Source organism: Onychomys torridus, chromosome 7 (genome assembly GCF_903995425.1).
Source record: "Onychomys torridus chromosome 7, mOncTor1.1, whole genome shotgun sequence".
NCBI classification, from domain to species: domain Eukaryota; kingdom Metazoa; phylum Chordata; class Mammalia; order Rodentia; family Cricetidae; genus Onychomys; species Onychomys torridus.
In genome coordinates, this window is record NC_050449.1 from 98,913,402 (window position 1) to 98,935,489 (window position 22,088).

Here is a 22,088-nt window from a genome sequence, read left to right on the forward strand (position 1 = left end):
CCAAACTCTGCTACCTACCCAGCTCTATGGATCAAAACAAGCTATCTTTATAGAACCAGGAGATTACAATAAGACCAAACATTCTGATGTCACTTTTTAATTTTCCCTGACATGATTAAGAAACCAAGACCTAGAACCAGTCTGGGATTTTCTTTCCCTAACCTAAGGAATTCTAACACTGTTACTATTCTCTGATGATCTACATGATGAAGAACCCCGGCCACTCTCAAAGATTAAGATTGACTTGAGCCAACATGGAATATCTCTTGTTTCCCTGAATCAAGCATCATATGGTATCAGCTCACTTGACCCAGATATATGCTTTGGGAACTTTCTAAATTACTGTGGTGCATAAGACATAAATGTGTACCTCAATGCACAGATACCTGGTGAATGCCCAATGTCTTAGTTAGGGTTTTATTGCTGTGAAGAGACACTGTGACCACAGCAGCTCTTGTAAAGGAAAACATTTCATTGGAACTGGCTTACATTATCAGAGGTTTAGTCCATTAACATCATGACAGGAAGCATGGCAGCATGCAGGCAGACATGGTGCTGAAGAAGGAGCTGAGAATTCTACGTCTTGATCCACAGGCTATAGACAGAGAGACTGCCACACTGGGCATAGCTTGAGCATATATGAGTCCTCAAAGCCCACCTCCACAGTGACACACTTCCTTCTAAGCCATAACTATTCCAACAAGGTCACACCTCCTAATAATGCCACTCCTGATGGGCCAAGCATTCAAATACCTGAGTCTATGGCTGCCAATCCTATTCAAAACACCACACCTAGTGACAACACAGCTCAGAAGGAGGCTAGAGAATGTCAACATCCATGTTCCACATCCTACTTCTAGGTTCTTCCTTCCACAAAAGGAACACAGAGTGGAGTTCCCAGGAAGCAGTCCGTGATATAGGTAACATGAAGTATTTTTATATGGGATTACCTGAAGAGCAGTATCTGTGGGTGAGAAGGAAAGAAAGCTGGGCAGAGAGAAGCCAGGCTAGTGTGCAGGCTACAGCCAACCCCAGGGCAGCTCTGGGGTTGACCTGTCCCACAAGGTAAGGTGGACATTTATAACTCAGCTTTGATCAGCTGCTAGACACATCTGCCCCTGAAAGGATATGAATCCTCTCCAACTGGTGAAATCCTCCCAAGGTCCCATTTAGAGGTCACCTGCCAGGATCACCTGCCCAGAGTTGCACAGCAGCTGGACGGATGAAGTGAGAACCTACAGAAGTCTGGTCCATAATTCATTAAGGGATGAAATGGGAATAACATAAGAACACAGAATGAAGCCATGCTCCGTTCCAGCTCACCAAACAGTGGCATCAGGAAACCTCCCATATTCTAGAGAGAGCTTGTGACCCTCCTCCTCAGTTCTTATCCAGTTACCAGCCAAGACCACACCCTGGGGCTAGTCACTCCAATACCATTGGCTGACTAGATCAAATTCCCACAACAGACAGATAAGTTCTTCACTCCCTGGGTGGGAGCCAGAAGAGGGCGGGTGGGGGCACAGAACACCAGAGCCCCCATCACATTGACATCCTGACTTGCATGTCAACCACATCTTCATTTTTTTCTTCTTTGACCACATAAGGGACAACATAATTTAATTGTTGTCTATTTTGAAGCTTAGAGAGAACATTGAGAAAGGAATTGGAAAGGGGGGAAATTAAGCAATGTGCATTTGTATATAATGCATTTGTAGATAATATTAATATCTATCTAGAGAAATAAAAAATGCTAAGATGACAATGTTACAAGTAAATCCTGCTCCATCAGCTCCAGGCCACAGTGGACAGCTAAGATGGCTGAAGAAGAAACCTTTGTGGTTGTGGTCCCAGGTGCTGGATATGTGCAATATATACTTCTGTGTCTTCGTCTTGCTATCAAAATGTATCTTTTCAGATCTATTCTTGTTGCTGAATCTCAATTCAACTTTGGCCATTTGTTTTCATCATTCCTTATACTGTTTTTAAATTACATGTGTGAGTGTGTGTGTGTGTGTGCGCGTATGTGTGTGTGTGTGTGTGTGTGTGTGTGTGTGTGTGTGTGTGAACATTTGCTGCAGCGCGCATGTGAAGGTCAGAAGGTAACTTGCAGGAGTCAGTTCTCTCCTTCCACCATATCGGTCTCAGGAATCAAACTCAAGCTGCCAGCCTTGACATCAAGTGTCCTTACCCACTGAGCCATCTCACCAACCTGTTTGTTTTGTTTCAAAGTACCCGCCAGCCACTTATCTCATACTTATAGCTCATGGAGGTTGTTCACAAGCTGGGGTTTTAAAAAACAAGGCTCAAAAAAAAAAAAAAAAAAAAAGGCCGGGCAGTGGTGACACACACCTTTAATCCCAGCACTCGGGAGGCAGAGGCAGGTGGATCTCTGAGTTTGAGGCCAGCCTGGTCTCCAAAGTGAGTTCAAGGAAAGGTGCAAAGCTACACAGAGAAACTCTGTCTCGAAAAACTAAAAAAAAAAAAAAAAAAAAAAAGGCTGACACGGGAGTGTGCTTGGTGAGTTTCTAGGTTATACGCTTAGGAATGAAATTGCTGGGTGCCCACTAAAGATACTTGAATTTTCAATTCCACTATAAAACACCCTAATGCTTTCTGGGTTTTGTAGTCCTGTTTGGAAGTCCCTGTGGTTCCCTGTAGGCATCACTGGGGAAAGGTCTGGAAATGGTGTGATGACAACCCCCTCATCTCAGTGAAAGACCCCAGAGCCCTGGGATACTTTCGTCTGTGAGAGGGCTCCCCCAGAAACCAAGATTCCAAACCAGCAGATGCAACACGCAAGAGGAATGTATTCAGCACTGGCGCAAGTGGGCTCTCTGTCCTGGTCAGTCAGAGAGCCCCAATCAGCAGTTACAAGCATTTTTAAAGGCAGAACTACAAAATTAGCATAAGATACCAGGTGCCCCGGGTTTGGCCCATTTTAAAAATCATCATATATTTCAGCAATCATTTTGTTACGCGGGAAATTTTGTAACATTAGTCGTAAACTGGTTGGCTCAGGGGAGGTCTAAGGGGAGCGGTTACTCTGGAGGGGAGTTCGCATAGTTACATGCTTGTGATTGGCTGACATTTGACCTAGCTTGCTGGACTCGCCAGATGGCCCTTATCTTGGATCCCATTTGAGGAATTTTTTAAACAGAGACTTATTATTATTTTAATCTATAATTGCAGACCTTGTCCCAAGGCCGACGGCTGGGCTCTGAAACTTTTTACTTATTTCCAGGGAGAGGATGGTTCAGTGTCTAACGCAAGCAAGTTTACAGAAGCAAAGACAGCAATTTGCAATTGTAAAATGTATCTCTAATTTTTTTTTCCTCACTCAGTGACTCTTGGTTTTCTCGTAAGCCCATTGGAGAGCTTGCCATCCATCACAGCCATCTCGGCATAATTACCGCTGGTTCAGGAACCATGGAGCAGATCCTAAATGCTTTTTTTCTAAACTCCTCACCTGGATGATTTCTACCCTTATACCCTATTTTCTTTTCAGTTTCTAGAAAGTGTCTCTAGACCAACCAAGTGACCAAACAAACAGCCAGGGGACTGTGAGCACACGAGCGTGCCTAGTCATGACTTCCCTCAAACCATAGTCACTCCCAACCGTGTGCACTTTAAAGCCAATGCTTATTTAGTGCATTATACTGTGATTCAGCAATCTGAGGCTGAGTTTAGTTGGCTGCTTCTCCAGATCTCTGGCTTCTTAGCTGTCTAGGAGAGGAACATAGAAAGACCAATGTCATCGGCAAGCAAAACTTAAAAAGGATCTAAATGGACCGCAACTGGTTCCCTCTGCGGTCTGTTCAGCCAGAAAAGTCAAGACCAGGGAAGTCACTAGATGTTGATTTCATGTCTCTAGTCTCAGTATATCTCATAACATCATAAAACAATGGCCGCATTTAAAACATACATTTGAGCCAGGTGTGGTGGCACACGCCTTTAGTCCCAGCACCTGGGAGGCAAAGGCAGACAGATGTCTGTGAGTTCCAGGCCATCCTGGTCTATGTAGTGAATTCTAAGCCATCCAGTGCTACATAAAGAGACCCTCTCTCAAACACACACACACACACACACACACACACACACACACACACACACAGAGAGAGAGAGAGACAGAGACAGAGACAGAGACAGAGACAGAGTCTACGGCTATTTTAAAAGCAAAGGAATGACCTATTACAGGAGATGACAAAACTCAAGCTAAAAACAGTACCCAAAGCATACCAAGGCAATATGGCCTCTGCTTAGAAAATGTTAATATTGGTTTTATTTTGAGACAAAGTCTCCTCTAGCCCAGGCTGGCCTTGAACTTACTTTGTAGCTGAGGATGACCTTAAGCTCCTGATCCTCTTGACTCACAGATAAGTGTAGCCAGGACTCATTTTGTTTTATGGGACAAGATATTACTATGTAGCCGGTCACAGACCTTGAACTCTCTGACCTTCCTGCTTTCACCTAACATGTGTGTGTGCGGGGGAGCAGCATGCTTGGGGATCAGACTTAAAAGCACTCCATCCCTGAACTACATTCTTAGCCTTTTGTTTCCTTTTGTTTGTTTGTTTTTGCTTTTTTGTTGGGGGGATTGTTTGGGTGGGTGGTTGGTTGGTTGGTTGGTTGTTGTGGCAGGGCCTCACATAGCCTAAGCTGGTCTCACTCACTGTGCTTCAGAGGATGACCTGGGATCATATTGGGCACCACCACACCTGGATCTCATATTGATTTCTGCACTTTTAAACACAGCTGGGAACCAATTTCTGAGCCCAGCAGTCCTAAACCCTCCAATTTCATTGAATCAATGAAATGTACTATATGTTTAAAAGCACCACGCAATCAATTCACCTAATGACTAAAATGCTTAAGTTTTGCAAAGTGAACCAAACAGATGCCAAGGTAGTTCAAAACTCATTTCATTCTAATTTTAGAACAACTGATTCATTGCATGAGGCTTGATGTCACTTGACCTTTCTACAACTTAATTTCATCGTAAGAATTAAGGTCCCCAAAGCTATACAAGGTGATAATTAACAAGACCACAAATCCAAAAGAGAACTTCAAAATGCATGAAGCTTTTCCACAGGGCATGATAGGGCACTCAGAGCCTTGGTGTTCGAAGTAAATACAGAATAAAAATAAAGGCCAAGGGACTGAGGAGATGGCTCACTGGTTTTGAACAATGGAGGCTCTGACAGAGGACCTAAGTTAGATTCCTATCACCCATGTTGTGATTCACAATCACCCATAATTCCAGTTCCAGGGCTTCTGATGCCCTCTTCTGACCTCTGCAGGTACAAGACAAGCATGTGGTACACACACATACAGACAGACAAAACTCTCATGTATATAAATATATCTAAAGACAAGCATTAAATAGTGCAGAATCTGTATTTTTGGTTGTGGGCCTAGCCTTTCAGTGGCTGTGCCATCTCTCCAGCCCAATGCAGAATCTATAAAGTGCTCTTTCTAGAGCAAGAGCTACAGAAAGGAAGTAAGGGTTGAGAGGGTCTGTGGGCATCCCTAATAGCTTTGAAAGCTGCTAAGTGGCTGAACTAAATCAACTTGTAGGAAGAAAAGCTGACTGAGTTGGACTCATGATTTTGAGCTGTCAGTCTATGATCCCCCGATCCATTGGTTTTGAGCCTGGAGCCAGGAGGGACACAGCAGGAACACGAGGCAGAGGAAGACTGTTCAGCTCAGAGCAACCAGAGAGCAAAGGATCACAGATGAGATGCAAAGGGCCATTCAAGGGCACGCCCAATGACCTACTTCCTTTTCCAGGGTCGCACCCCTTAAAGGTTCCACCACACTCCTGCTAGCATCACAGTCTGGTAGCTGAGCCTTTACCACAGGGGCCACTAGTGGAACAGAGAGTTAAATCCTAACTAAAATGAGAAGTGCCTGGGTAGGTAAAGGGTTCCTGGGTACAAGCCTCACAGTGCAGTTAGGATCCTCTAGAGCTGTGGTTCTCAAGCTGTGGGTCACAACCCTTTTGAGGGTTGCATATCCAATATTTACATTGCAATTCATAACAGTAGCAAAATTACAGTTATGAAGTAGCAATGAAAATAGTTCTATGGTTTGGGATCATCCCAGTATGAGGGTCTGTATTAAAGGGTTGCAGCGTTAGGAAGGTTGAGAACCACTGTTCTAGAGGGATGAAACCAATGGGATGAATACACACTATATATACAAGTGTGTGAGAGAAAGACAAAGACAGAGAAAGAGAATTTATTAAGTGACACCTGAGAGACTGAGAAGCCAGTGGTTGCTCAGTCCTGGAAGCTGATACCTCAACAGTTCTGATCTGGTTCTGGAAATCTGGAAGTTTCCTTGAGAGCCACTGGTCCTCAGGCCATGGTGGAAACTCAGAAACGCTGGTTCTGATAGCAACAAAGGAATCAGCAACATGGTACATCAACCCAGAATGTCAACATCAGAGGTCTTCCTCTATAGCTCTCCACCCACATGTTTTGAGATAGAGTCTCTCACGGCCCATGGAGCTCAGTGATTGGCTAGGCTGGGTGGCCATCAGGAGCCCAGGATGACTCCACCTCCCAGTGCTGCTAGTATAGGCATGTGCCACCATGCAAGCTTTTTAAGTGGGCACTAGGAATCCAAAGTCAAATGGCCATGCTTGTATAGAGCCCTTTACCCACTGTGCCATCTCACCAGCCCCTAAGTACTTTTTAAACAAATGAAATTGAGACATTTCCTATAGAAATATCAAGAGCACAGATGGGATGGAACACGACATTTCCAAGAAACTACAAAGTTCTCTTTGGTTCTGCTGAAGGGAAGAGTGGGAGGCACCATTGGTGAGGCTCAGAGATGGACACAAAGCCCATTTCCTCTGCCTTATATGATGTACAAATACTGAATGTGCCCTGTTGTATTCAGAAAAGTAGAGGGACCTGAAAATGGAAAGAAAAAAGACATTCCACACAGAGAGATTGACAGAAATAATGTGTCTCCCAGATACCCCCACAAGAAGGACCTCTGACCCCAGCTGTTGGGGGGCTCTAGGCAAAAAGCCTTCAGCGAGGCCCCTTTCAGTGTCTGCCATGGCTGCAGAGGTGTCTGGACCACAGACATGGTTCCTAAGCTGCCAACACCAGTGGCTGTGGAGGCAGGGGATTTTGACCCAGCCATCTGAGTCTGCCCTGGGCAACACTGAGAAGCCCTTTTTGTTCCAGAGCTCTTTGGGGGTTGACAAGCTGCCATCAGTATTGGCTGGCATCACAGTTCAACCACTGTCCATATGATCCCAGTTTCTCTCCAGGCCCAGAACTATAAGGGCAAGGTATGAAAGCCAAATCTATCATTCCCCCACCCCACCCCATCCCACCATGTGCACTAAGCGGGACAGCGAGGGTTTGGAACATCGGGTGACTGTTTCTGCTCTTCTGCAGTGTCTTTGGGGGGGCACAAGAGAAGCGGCATGGAAGGGTTCTACTGCCATCTAGGAAGCCCAAGGAGAACTGCAGCTAGACCTCAACTGTCTGAGGAAGGAAACCAAGCCTTTCCCATACCCCTGAATCTTTGCCTTCATGTCCCCAGTTCCTGGACTCAAGAAGGGCAGAGTAGGAGTCAGAAGTACGAATGTATCATCACTCAAATACCATCCCCTAGGTAGAGAAGCATTCCCCCTAGGCAGCTGGGCCTGCGTCTAAAACAGACATCTGCACAGTCAGCAGCTTTGCCAATGAGCTGGAACATCTGCTGTTTCATTCCCTTCATTAAAAACACTGGATCCCAAATCAGAACGTAGTATGTTACCGCAGAAAATAGAAAAAGACAGGGCCTTCGGGTGTTAGGTAAACCTAGAGTACGCACAAATGGTTGGGAGAAAAGATTATACAGGTCTACTGTCACATCTTACATGTCTTTCTGTGCTGTAAACACGCCGTCATCCCTCTGTATAAGATAAAGGTGATCATTGAAAACATAGAGTAAAATTTTGTCTCTTTGAGCACTCCCCGTAGAGCTGGTTCCGGGGCTGGGGAGATGGCTCAGCAGTTGAGAGCACTGTCTGCTCTTCAAGAGGACTTAAATTCGGTCCCCAACACCCACACAACAGCTCCCAACATCTGTAACTCCAGTTCCAGGGGACCCGATGCCCTCTTTTGGCCTCTGCAGACACCAGCCACACACGTGGTACACAGACATACACGCAGGCAAAACACCCATGCACATGGGAACATAGAAACAACTTTCAAGGTGTTTTATTTGTAAGCTGATTTCCATTTCCTCCGAAATGTCATGAGTGTCACCAGACTGTGGAGGAACCAAAACAAATCTAAAAGCCCAGTTTCTGGGGCCGGAGAGATGACCCAGCCATTGAGATCACTTGTCACTCTTGCAGTGGGCCCAGCTTGAATCCCAGCACCCACATGGCAACTACAACAGTCTGTAACTCCAGTTCTAGGGGACCTAGCATCCCCTTCTGACCTCTGTGGGCACCAGGCATGAACGTGATACACAGACATATATGCAAGCAACACATATAAAATAAAAATCTTAAAAACAATTAAAATTTAAAACAAAACAGTTTTTGTGGCAGAAGACAAACTTCACTGACCCTTTGTGGGGGAGTATGAAACCGTCGGTCTGGTAGGTTTGTGTCTCCCCAAATTCATAGGACAGTGCTAATCTCAGATCTGACTGCATTCACATTTAGAACCTTTTGATTAAATATTCAGAAGGGTGAGGCCCTAATAAAATATGATTAGTGCTTAGAAGATACCAAAGGGTCTCTCTGCCACCTCATTCTCTCCCTCCCTCCATGAGCATGTGAAAGAAAAGGCCCAAGGAGGCCATGTGAGGACACGAGAAAGTAACCATCTGCACGCCAGGAAGACGGCCCTCACCAAGGAAACCGAGCAGGCTGGCACACTGAGCTTAGAGCAGAGCTCTGAGAAGTAAACTCCTGTTGCTTAGGGTACCCAGTCTGTGCTGTCTCACAGAGACTCCCTAAGTTTTCCAGAGTTCCCCCCGTCCTTCCCAGTGCTTGATGGATTCTGGGAATGAGCTCAGTGGCCAGGAAAAAAAAAAAGCCGTGTGTGTGTGTGTGTGTGTGTGTGTGTGTGTGTGTCTGTCTGTCTGTCTGTCTGTCTGTGTGTCTGTGTGTGTCTGTGTATCTGTCTGTCTCTTTGTCATCTATGTGTCTGTGTGTCTCTATGTGTGTCTGTATGTGTCTCTGTGTGTCTGTGTCTGTATGTCTGTCCATCTGTGTGTGTCTATGTCTGTGTGTGTGGAGTCACAGGTGGCTGTATGCTGAGGGACATAGGTATGGGGAACTGAATTCCAGTCCTCTGTAAGGGCAGCAAGTGCTGTTAACAGCTGAGCTGTCTCACCTACCACCATCCTACAAAATGTTTCAACCTCTGGGGTTAGGGCATGAGCATGAACTGTCCCACAGCATGCTCATGTGTGGAAAACTTACTCTCCAGATGGATAGCACTGGAAACTTTAAGGGGGGAGGGACTCAATGGAGGAAGTCGTTAGCAGTGTGACTTTAAAGGTCTGGCCAGGTCCCCAGCCCCAGCTCACTCACTCCCTTCTCCCTGTTACAAGGTAAGCAGCCTCCTGCTCAGTCTCCTACAGCGTGCTGCTCTCTGCCTCACCCTGGGCCTGGGATCAACAGAGACAAAGACTCTTGACTAAAACCTCTGAGGCCTGAGTCAGACAGAACAAACCTTTTCCTTAATTTGTTCCCTCAGAGAGTTTTCTCACAGCAAATGTGACAAACACTTACAGGAGCGGGAAGCTTTCATTTCATCTCCTCAGTGACAGCACTGATTTAACTTCAGTCAGTACATTCTCAAGAACAGAAGTCTATGAGGGGTGCCGTCAGTGGCAAAGGGCTGGTCCCAAAGAAGTTATTTCTGTCTCCTCTCACAACTACCATGTCAGAGTGTAGGAGTCACCTGCAATCTTACACCAAAGACTTAGTGAAGAATACTTCATTAGTTCATTTACATTAGGTAGTAAAGACCAATTTTATGTTCGATGTTCCTCTTCCGGGCTCCCTCTTTGACTTATATTTCCTTGATCTCTAATAGATAAAAATCTATTTCCAAATCATTTCTGAAGTGCTGCTTACTCCTTTTACTGATTTTTCTTATACTGGTGTAGCTCCCAACATTTTTAAAACAACGTGATAGGTCAAACTCAAGTTGTTTTTCCACTCACTTCCAATCCATTTAATGTTCAGAAAAGGTTTGGCTACTGTTGTTAAAAATCAGAATTTGGTCCTTCCTAAGGACATCTCCTTACATTCATGCGTCCTTCAGTCCTCCTCAGAGAAACACAGAAATCCACAGCTGCTCAAGGTGCAGAGAATAGGAGCCTGCAGAATGCTCAGCCCCCACTGAAGCATGTCTCATGGCCCCTCCTCCCAAGGCTCAGAGAGCATGGTGGGAGGGGGATGGAAGAGCGGAAGAGCCGGATGGGTGACCACAAGGAACAATGTTTTCAGGACACAGCATCGCAGGTGCACACATGAACTCACAATTGGTGTGACAGCATACATACACAAGGCTTGTACAAGATCAAGCCAAATAAAATCCCAGCATGGAGGGAAGGCAGGCACCCAGTCACATCCCAGGCTAAGGAGCTGTTGATACCTTCTGGGAGGAACAGAGTCAGTTGTCTTTACATGTAGCTCCTAGTATGATCGTGCTTCCATGGAAGGCCACACATATGGACAGCATAAACTGGATTTGGCAAGTTGTTTTGTTGTTGTTTTTATTTAAATTTTTTTCATTTTACATACCAACCATGGTTCCCCTTCCCATCCCTCTTCCTGTTCCCTCCCCTAGCCTCCCACCCACTCATCTACCTCCCATCCACTCCTCCAAAAGGATAAGGAGTCAACAAATTGGCGAGGTTTTTAAAAGAGAGATGGCTCAAAGTCGGATGGGCAGGAGAAAGGGAGTGGATCTTGGAGGAGGTGGAGTATGGGTGAATATGACCAAACAGTTTATATAGAATTCCCTAAGAATTGATTTTAAAATGAGGGGGAAATTAGAATTTACAAATTAGCTAGTCTAAGGCTTCACAGGCAGGAAACAACGGAGGGAGTTATAATATAGTATCCAGGCCTGTGGAGTGGACTTCATCAGTCATGAGCTGGTAGACTGCTTTAGCAAGTTTAAGGCCAGTCTCATGGTCTAACTGTTAAAAGAAGGGTACCAGTTACAAGGAAGGCTCAGCCTAGCTAGGAGCACCCCAGGTCTCCCATTCTTCTCTGGTTTCAAACTGGTTGGCACTGCCCCACGGTTTCCAAATGAGAAGAGTTGGCAGGCTTGCTCTTTCTTATTGTAGTACCATTTTAGGACTATAATCCTGGCACTCGCCTTCCTTGGGAGCCATGGAACAAGGACCTGCAAGCAAACAAATGGGGAGAGAGCTGAGCTCAAATGTGATGGGTCTGATGTCTCAGACACTGAAACCCCACCTCACCAGAAACTGACTATGTGACCACGGCAAGACAATGATCCTGTCTGAGCCTCAACTTCCTCAATCATAGTGATAATATTTTTAAGCCTACTATCACAGTGTGGTGTAATAAGCCATATGTTACAACATATGCAATGTGCATAGAAATGTAATTATCATTGTGCATATCCATGGAATAAAGATACATTATACACAACATATACATGAGTGAGTGAATAAATGAAGTTTTATGAGACTGAGATGCTTGCTGCTTTTCCTTTTGCTAAACATCTCAGTCCTTTGCTCAATCCCAAACTTGACCAGCCTCCTGATAACCTACACAAATCCAGCTTATCTATCATTTGTAGCATCCTGGGTTTTTTGCTCAATGACTTAAAAACAGAACATCTGAAAAAGAACATGCCATGCCTCGAAGATTTTAACAATGGCGTTGAAAGTCAGCAGATGACAGCCAGATAAGGTTGGGACCTCCGGGATTTTCAGTCAGGGGCTGGTTTCCCAGGAGTGTAACCTCCCCCCACCATCCCTCCACATGTTTTTGGAGATATTTTATATTGTAGAGCAGTGTGTTTTTCCTGGGCCTACCCAAGTTCACTCTGGGACTTCAGAGGACTGCAGATAAAGACCTCATACAGAGAGGAGGAGGAGGAGGCACAATGCACAGGAGCTGCAGACCAACCACTCATTAGTACAATCAATACCTGCTGGTTTTCTAGGAGACGCACAACACCCAGGGGGATGGAAACACACTTAGTCCTTGAGGAACTGCACCTAGGAGTATGCTGTGCCTGGAGCAGACACATTTGGGTTTGTCATACCACCCTCTTCTGGGGTGATGTCAGGAAAAAGGAAGAACAAACCTCCAAAGCCTTGTGGGGGTCAACAGAGGAACACTGCAAAAGGCCAACAGCCAGCTGTTCTGTCTTGACCTGACCAAGAGACTTGGGGCTCAGCAACCAGCTGTTCCTGCCTCTGCCAAAGCCAATCTACTTAGAACCCACAAACCTAGGACTTGTCACATCAGCGTAGGCCCTTTCCAAGGGTCCCTCATCTTTGGAAGCCCCACTTTGCCTGGTCTGGGAGACTAGCAGAGGCTGCTTTGCTAGGTGATGTGTGGTATCATCCAGCAGAACTTTCCATGATGACATGAACATCAGAATCAAATAGGAAATCTAGCTGACCAGTAACACACACACACACACCCATGTGGCTGCTGAGCCTTTGAAGTATGTCTGGGTCAACCAAGAGACTCAAACTTCAATTTTATTGAATTTCAAAATATCTTGACTTAAACAGCCAATGTGGTTGGTGGTTACCATATTGGTCAGAACTACGGGTGAGTCCTCAGAGCTTTCAGCTAGTCAGCCCTAAGCTACTGCTTGAAGGCTGACACTCAGTATTCCTCACAGTCGTGAGCCTTGTTTAGTATGATACAACATTGGAGAATAATAAACTTTACTCAAGCATTTATTGGAACCCATTGTTTTGTATTAGCCATTGTTTTGTATTAACCATTGTTTTGTATTAGCCATTGTTTTGTATTAGCCATTGTTTTGTATTAGCCATTGTTTTGTATTAGCCATTGTTTTGTATTAGCCGCGAATACTAACTTTTGCCTTCTTGGCAGACATGGCACCTGTCTAGGACTTTACTCAAGTCCATGGACTCTAGTGATAAAGGGAAAAGGGCATGTGGGGGGCGGAGAGTGCTCGGGGGTGTAAGAGCAGCTACAATGAAATCACAATTCCACTGAATTCTAGGCTTGTTCTGGTGCCCAGTACAGATGTTTTACAATATAACCCTACTCGAAGGGAAAAAAGAAAATGAAAAAAAAAAAAAAAAAAAAAAAACCCTCTGCATGCTTGAGAGATAACACCAAAATTGGAAATATGTCAAGATCATCTTGGCTTGTGGGAAAAGAGATAACACTTGTCTAAATTCTTCACAAGCAGGTGCAGTAGCAGGTTGCAGGTATTACAGCAGAGCCCAGCTACAATATGGGGACACAGAGGAGGCTGTGAAAATTTCATAATGGCACAGTGAGGACCCTGAGGAGGGGTAACCTTGAGCCCAAAAGTAATGGGTGAGCAGATATGGTAGATAGAGATAGGCAGGTGAGAATGAGGTGGGGGGACCATAGAAGCTGGAAACAAATAGCAGGACCCAAGGGCCAAGTGTGACTCATGTAAACATAATATATAGAACATGACAACCACCAAGGCTCCAGAACCTTAGGGCGTGGGTCCACTCTAAGGGCCTATGTTTCTTACCCAGACCCCCGTTACAAGAAATGATGTGATCTGATCCACATTTTTGACAGGTGTTCAGAATGGAGTTGTATAGACGAAAAGATAAGGAAAAGGGAAGCAGAGAGCAGATGGGGGAGGGGGATAACAGGAAGATGGGACTTTCCAGGCCTGGCCCCATAATGGTTGTCTACTCCAGTGCAAATTGCTGTCCCCAAAGCCAATGGAAGGGGGAGGTTTGGAAAGGAAAGTGACAATCAACAGTGGCCAAGTCCCCAAGGAACTCAGGCACTGTGGTCTGAAAAAAGCGCTTGGTCTTCCTCCGCAGTTCAGAAGCCAAGGGCCAGCCAGCATCTTTCTCCCACTAGAGCGCATGGGATGGGTGAGGCAAGGTAAAAGAAATTGCAGGTTTGGCTTATTTACCTTTATTTCTTTTGAAAAATGAAAAAAGAACAACCATAGGAGGAGAAACAGGAGGAAGAAGTTTAAGGTTGCCATGAAGGCTAAGGATGGCCTTGGAGTGCAGGAGAGAGAGCCAGGCGGAGCCCCGCAGCAGGCAGCTGAGGAATGCTGGGAATGCCCATTTTATGGATGGCACTGGATTAGACAGCCAGTCGGCAATCCTCCATCTCCTTGATCTTGCTAAAGGATGCCTCAGAGCAGTGGCTGTCACTGTTGATTGCCCTAGAGAATCACCTGTAAGGACCACCTCCCCCAAAAGACTGATTGAACTGACCTGGGGAGAATTTTCCAGATTCCCAGATGGCAAGTGGTAGTTGAATGCTCAGTCCTAAATAAGATATTTACACCACCTCTTCTAAGGTTCAGGGAACATCCCAGAGGGGTGGAGAGAGTGTAAGATCAGAAGATAGAGAAGAGGGCTTCAAATGCCATCTTCTGGAGCCAACACAGCCATTGCAATCATGAATGGTGGTACCCAAACTGAGTCTTCCCAAGACTAACCCTGTCAACAGTCAGTCATAGACGGGGAAGGGGCTCATGAGGGCCTGCCCCTCCATGTGGAGCTTTTGGAGCTGAAGGAATCATTGTATTCCATTGCATACCCACTGCTGAGCCCACCAGGTTCAAATGGATCGCTCCAAACCCATCATTCACACAGCTGGCCATGTTAAAGTTGGTGGGCCATAGACTATGAAAAGGGATTTATAGGATGGGGAGGAGGGTTGACAGGAGTAGGAGGGAAATAACAAAAGGTGGGGGTTGAGAATAAACAGAATGCATTATATACATGTATAAAATTGTCCCAGAACAAGTTTGATTAGTAAGAAAAGATTCCAAAGTGTATCCAGGACTATAAATCATCACCTCAGTGAGGTTGGCTGAGGATATTCTGTACTGAAAATATAATCTACGTTCAAGTTCTTCCAGTGTTCATTTTAACCGAAGGAAGAGACGTCACTGTTGGGAGCTGCTACTCCTGTGTTGCCTGCTTCTGTTATTTCTCTTGGATGTATGTTGCTTTGGAATCTACCAGATTCTAACTACCCACACACGGCGTCCACATCTCAACAGCTAACAGAGCTGTGTGCTGTGTGCTTAGCAGGTGCTGAACACAAAATACAAGCTTTATCCTCAAAACAACCCTAAGAGAACAGCATTTATCTAATTCCCACTTTATAGATCAGAACAGTGAGCCACAGAAACTTCTACATCGCTCCCATGGCCACCTAGCCAGTAGCCCTGTGTATGAGCCATGAAGGGATGTTCAGCAACTCTCTCTTTATCTAAATAGGACTAACCACTCATTAGAAACTCTTTCCACTTTCTCGGATAACTTCTGTCAGTGTTGAGGTCGGGGTCTGGAGACATGGTGAAGAGCACTGGCTGTTCTTCTAGGGGGACCTGTGTTCAATTTCCACCTCCCACACAGTGGGCCACAGTCCTAACCGCAGTCCTAAAGATCTGGTGCCCTCTTCTGGCCTTCAAGGGCACTGTACCCATGTAGTACACAGACAAACTTGCAGGCAAGACACCCATACACAGAAAATAAAAATAAATAACTCTTTAGAAAGCATTACAGTAAATCCCCCCATGTCCCTCAATAACATGTTTATTGTTCAGCTAAATCTGTCCATCAGGGATTAGACATAACATTTCTCCTTGAGATCTAAAACCAACCTACAATTATTTTTAAATGCTCCTTAAATGTGATGAGACTATACCACAGTGGACATCCATAGACCAAGAAGTCTGTCTACCAGGGAGTTCAGTTCAAGGTCAAAAGAAGTTCACCACATCTGCAAGAGATGTCCGTTTGGTTGGTGGGTTGTTTGTTTGTACTAGACCAGTAATTCTCAACCTGTGGGTCACGATCCCTTTGGAGGTCGAACCATCCTTTCACAGGGGTCGCATATTAGATATCCTGCATATCAGATATTCAAATTATGATTCATAACAGTGTCAAAATTACAGTTATGAAGTAGAAATGAAAATTAGTTTATGGTTGGGGGTTACCACGATGTGAGGAACTGTATTACAGGGTTTCAGCATGAGGAAGGTTGAGAACCACTGTAGCAGCCCCTTGTTTCTTTGTGATCTGGAGAGATGATGGCACACTACACCCTGAAATGTATTCTTCAGAAGTGAAAGCTCTTCTTATGTCTTCACTTCTACAGTTGTGTGAATAACTTTGTGAGTAAAGGTGTGTTTAAAAAGCACATGTTAACACAGTACACAAAAAGTTGTTTTAAAGATAAAGATTTTAAAAAGTGAATCCAACTTAGAGAGCTAGGAAGCCATGGTTTGGCATCTCACCAGAGGCAGTGCCCAAGTGTCTTTCTTTTGCTGGTTTTTCTTGACCATTTTCTTTGGTGTCCAACTTGTGCATTTCATCATTTCCCACTGCTTCCTGCTGAGCTACAGATGTCATCTTGATTTCTCTCCTTTCTTCTAGAAAACTGTCTGGTGACTTGAGAGGGTCCGAGTCATAACCAAAGGCAGATGTGCCAAGCTGGCGCTTGGACAGCCTGTAGGAAAGCGACTCTTGTCACACTGCGTGACTTGGGTTGGGAATGTAGTTCAGCGGCGGAACACTTGCCTACCTGGGCAAGGCCCTCCAGCACCACAGAAGATTCCCACAAGACCCTGTCACATGACCAAAGTGAGAGGTTCCGTCCTTGGTGGATATTGCTGCTGCTGCTGCTGCTTTGAGCTGAGGTTTCACACTACTCTCTGGTTGGACCAGGGGCAGCGATAGGCACTTGACAGCATCAACTTTGACTCTGAAACTTGAGGATGGAGGATGGGTGCTACAGTGGGGTAGGGCTTTTCATTTGGGGCTTTTGTGCAGCCATGTGCTCCTTCATTTTTTTTAATATTGGTCCTATATTGCTTTTATTATGTTTATCTTATGTATAGACTATTTGCCTTCTGTGTACTTATGTGTACCATGTACATGTCTGATGCCCATGGAAGACAAAAGAGGGTATTGGACCCCCTGGAACTGGAGTTATAGATGGTTGAAAGCTGCATGTGGATGTTGAGAACAAGCAAAGCAAATACTCTTAACTATGATCCATCTCTCCCCGTCAAAGTCCATTCTTCTAATATGAAAAAACATTAGAAGCCAGGCAGCAGTGGCACACGCCTTTAATCCCAGCACTCAGGAGGCAGATCCAGGTGGATCTCTGTGAGTTCGAGGCCAACCTGGTCTACAGAGCAAGATGTAGGACAGGCACCAAAACTACACAGAGAAACCCTATCTTTAAAAACAAACAAAAAAAAATTTTTAGAAAAGAGAGCCAGGTATGGTACACCTGTAATCCCAGCACTCAGGGAGCAAGAGAATCATATGGTCAAAGCCAACTGAGCTACACAGAGACCCTTTCTCTAAAAATTACAAAAGAAACACTAAACATCATCAGAGTTGTCAAACCCAGGAGTTTCCCAAAAGGTTTGGGTCAAGTGGAGGACTGGAACCACCTATAGAAAGATAACACCTCCCTGGGTCCGCCTCACCTCAAGCTCACCTCTTGGTAGGAGCATCTAACTGCAGCAGGGTATCCCCACGGTTTGGGCCTCCACATTCTTCAGTGAGCTCTGGGGGTGGATACTTGTTCATTCCACCTGAATGTGAAACATTTTTAATCAAATCAAACATAAAACCATATAAAATGTAAAAATGATCTAAGTGAAAAGAATACGCATCCATGGAGAACTCAGCACCCATGGGACATTCCATCACTGCCACAACTCTGCACCCTGTAAGGCACAGGGACTTTCAAGGAAGAGGAGGAACAAAGATTGTAAAAGCCAGAGGTTGGGGATCACCAGGGCAAAACAGAGTCATCTGGGCATGATAGTACTGCTGCACTCATAAACCCACAGCAGGCATGACTGCTTGTCCCCAGTCTGTCCCCAGCCTGCAGACGATGAGCATGGGGGGAAAAGAAGTTCACAAGCCCCCACCCCTATCTGAGGAGATACTGATATCTGATGGCTTCTAGGAGAGGCAAAATCAGTTTTCTTTAAGGGTATGACCCCTGCCAACCATGTTCCAGTAGATGGCCTCACAGCTATGAATATATAGGCAACACATATTGGATCAGTGAGTTACTAAAAGTATAAAGAGGATGTGATGTTGAGAAGGGGTACGGAGGTCAGAGTGGATCTGGGGGGAGTTAGTGGGAGAAGGGGATGTGACTATGATCAAAATACATTGTATAAAATTCTCAAAGAGTATATTGTATTTATAGTCAGGTGGTGGTAGAGTACCCCTTTAATCCCAGCACTTGGGAGACAGAGGTAGGTGGATCAGTAAGTTCAAGAAACCAACCTTGTCTACAGAGTTTCCAGGACAACCAGGGCTATACAGAGAAACCCTGTCTCAGAAAATATAAATATATGTACACATATTTTTAAATAATAAAAAATAGAACATAAAATAAAACAAAATACTACTAAAATCATCACCAAAATACTGCATCAAATTCAAAAGTCATAAAATCAAAACAAAATCTAAAATGAAACAAGATAAAATAAATGGAAAAATAAAGGCCAAATTGAACAATAAGAACAAAAAAGTCCATGTCTAAAATCAAAGGACCATAAAAGGGATTCAAGCAAAGCGTAAAACAAATATAAAAATAAATGCAAATAAAACAATAAAAAATCAAATCAAAAGCAAGCAAAACAAAAGCATAAAGTGCATTCTGTTAGATAAATAATATCCCAGCATAAAAGAATATAACAGAATATGTGGTGCGATCTAATAAACCCTGAAAAATAAAGCGAAATTACATTAAACTGATGAGAAAAGCAATTGCTTTCAGCCTGCTTCTGCCTCAAAGAATCACTGAGCTATAGGCCATCTCCGCTGCTGCTGCCAAGACCAGGAGTCTAAGGCTCAGGGAAAGCCCTTGGCTCTTCCAGCCGTCCCACAGTTCACAAGGAGCAAAGCTGGGGTGAGGATTAGCTCATCCGTGCTTCTGTCTGTCAAATGGCAGCGCACAAACACCATGTCGGGACTTTAAGATGTCCGTCAGAATCCCTTCATCTCCTTAGTGATGAAGGAGCAGATGTCCCTCAAGACCCCCCCGGTGGGATGTCACACCCACTGAGAAACTCACATCTCCTGGAATAGAGGCTAGGGAGCATCATCCATAGCTCACAGCACATCCTGAGTATGTTTGTTTTTTATTAATTACTCACTGCAAGACAAACACCTGGAATTGGCCAGGATAATACCCGCCACATCCCGTGCTAAGTCTCCACTATTATGTCAGGGTACACTTCAGTCGGGGTGCTCACGAATTAGCTTAGTCCGGGTGTGATGGGAGGTGAGGCTGCTGGGGCAGAGATGTAGGGGAGATTTCCAGCCTGGACGCACTGACACAGCCTCCATCCTTGAATCTTCACTGTTGGCTTTATCTCCCCAGCCTGAAGAGGGAGACCTCGGACTCTTGACCAGTCACCCTTACTTTCTGGAAAGTCTCTAAGGACTTCTGACCTCATGCTGCCAATTCAACCTGTACTTCAAAATAATAATACAAAGCACTACCTGCTTTCTCTAATGTACAGAACTTAGATCTAAAATTGGGGGGGGGGGTGCATGAACAGATCATGTAACTAGAGAGAGGGTTGTAAGAAAGGATGGAAGAGAAAGTAATGGAATATGTGTGGCATGAAAACAGAAGAGCTAGCTGGGGAGGAGCCAGCCAGAGGGAGCAGAGATTCCCTAAAAGGGGGCAATAGGAAAGGGGGTGATTGAGAACAAAGTGTAGTGGCGCATATATATGGAAATGCCATAATTAAACACTTTGCTCTGAATGCTAACTTAATATGAAAATAGAAGAAAAATAAAGTTCTGTACCCTTGTTACTTAAAATGTGGTCCACAGAGGCTGAGATGGTGGCATGTCTGTAATCCCAGTACTTGAGAGGGTGAGGCAGGGGGATTGCAGCCAGTTCAAGGCCATCCTGGACTGAATATCAAGACTGTGTGTCCAAAAACAAACAAAATCTGTGGTCCATGGGCAACAGCATCATTCTCAAGCTGATGAGAAACCCGGAATCTCAGACCCCAGCCCAGACCTAGAGAACTAGATCCACACCTGACCAAGATCCCTGGGGTGAGAGGTGGGGGCCTGGGGGCTGGAGAGATGGCTCAGTGGTTAAGAGGACCCCAGTTCAATTCCTAGCATCCACATGGCAGCTCACAACTCTAACTCCAGTTCTAGGGCTTCTGACACCCTCACATCGGCATACATCCAGGCAAAGCACCAACACACATAAAATAAAAATAATTAAAGTATTTTTTTAAAGACAGATCCCCAGGGGATGGGTGTGTGAGTTGAAGTCTGAGAAGCATGGCCATCTACCACTGGGAAGTAGGTGGTGACGGCAAACACACCCACATATTTGCACAGCAGAGACACTTCAGAGTCCCTCCATGGGCATCCGGCTCCATGATCAGGGAAGAGACAGATGAAAATTGTCGTTTTGGTCACTGAGAAAACTGAGAAGCAACATGGAAACCGGGGCCTCGAAGCCACCAGGGGAGGAGAGAGGGGCAAGGTACTTGTAGTGGCTTGCTGGGAACTCTGTCTTTGAAAACAGTCATATTCAGGTGATGGCTGCAGGGGGAGAGATAGTCGGTTGTCTCAGTGGTGTGCCCCACAGTAGGTTGTTGCCCATGTTCCTAAACAGTCCTGAACCAATCGGTGGAAAAGAGGAGTATGAGGAGGGGCAGAAAGGAGGAGGAGGAGGAGGATGTGGAGGAAAGTTCAGGAAGAGTTGAAGCAGGAGGAGTGATGTGATCTAAATATAGTATTTTCCCATATGAAATTACCAACTGAAATAAAATTTAAAAAAAAAAAAAAAAAACTTTCAACTACCAAATAAAATAACATTGGGAAAAAAAAATAAAAGAAGCCATTTTAAAAAACATCCAAACATCTGTACAAGTTCTTGTAGCCAACACTACCTAGGGTAATACAGTCTCTACCCACCCCACCCACTTTCACCCCACCCCTACCCATACCCACCCCCATCACCACTCACTTTTTAGAAGGCTCAGGAAGGCCTGTGTGAATCTGCTGGCGTAGGCTACCTCCTCCTCTGAGACGCCCTCCAGGCGTAACAAGTGCTGACCCAAGGGTTTACTGGCCACTCCAGCCAGTTCAGCAAGCCCCTGGGCTCCCACTCCTGGGCCCACAGCCAGCACGAACAATGTGATGCCCTTGCACTTGGCCTCCTGGGACAGGGTCCTTAGCTTCTCTCTGTCCCAGCTGCTTGTCTCACTGGCCACGATGGCAAAGAGGACCTGTGGCCTCCGTGGCAGTGCAGCTGCCAGAAGCACCTTCTCCAGTGTCCACTCCAGAGCATGGCCCAGGGCAGGGGCTCCCTGCAGCAGGCGACCGGCAGCCTTCTGAACTTGCCTTTGCATCTGTGTCTTGTGGCCATAGGAGGTCAGGTGGAAGTACTGGAACACAGGGGTTTGAGCCCTGCCAGGCCGAAAACCTGGAGTCGTGTATGTCACCAGGGCTGCACGTGCCCCATGCCAGGATGTGCCAGTCTGGGCAGCCACCTCCAGGTCCTTAAGCACCAAATCTACTAGCCGCAAAGCCCCAAGGTATATGTCCCCGCTGACTCCCTGGGAGCTGTCCACCAGGAACACCAAGTCCATGTCGAACTCCTGGGGCCTGGGAGCATCCGGCCTGCATTCTTGGGCTGGTCGGCACTTATCTAGCAAGGAAATACAAGAAAGGCCAGAATTAAACCAGACATCTTTCCTTTCCTTGCAGAACACACTTCCAGCCTCAGGGGGGACATCTGTCCTGAGAGCTGCCCCAGAGCGACTGTGATGACTCAGTGATCTGACAGACAGTTTCAAAACAGGCGCCCATTTCCC

At 45.5% G+C, this 22,088-nt stretch overlaps 1 protein-coding gene across 1 annotated transcript in view; it reads right to left on the reverse strand.

The window, feature by feature from the left end:
* Nucleotides 1-16,458: 16,458 nt before the first annotated feature.
* The window catches only part of LOC118587650 (collagen alpha-4(VI) chain-like), a 93,149-nt gene continuing 87,519 nt past the window's right edge, over nucleotides 16,459-22,088 (reverse strand). The window contains exons 29-31 of the mRNA XM_036193650.1: nucleotides 21,239-21,922; nucleotides 17,708-17,804; nucleotides 16,459-16,705 (exon numbers count right to left, since the gene is read on the reverse strand). Coding sequence (XP_036049543.1) covers nucleotides 16,459-16,705; nucleotides 17,708-17,804; nucleotides 21,239-21,922 — 1,028 coding nt within the window. The remainder of the gene's footprint in view (nucleotides 16,706-17,707; nucleotides 17,805-21,238; nucleotides 21,923-22,088) is intronic.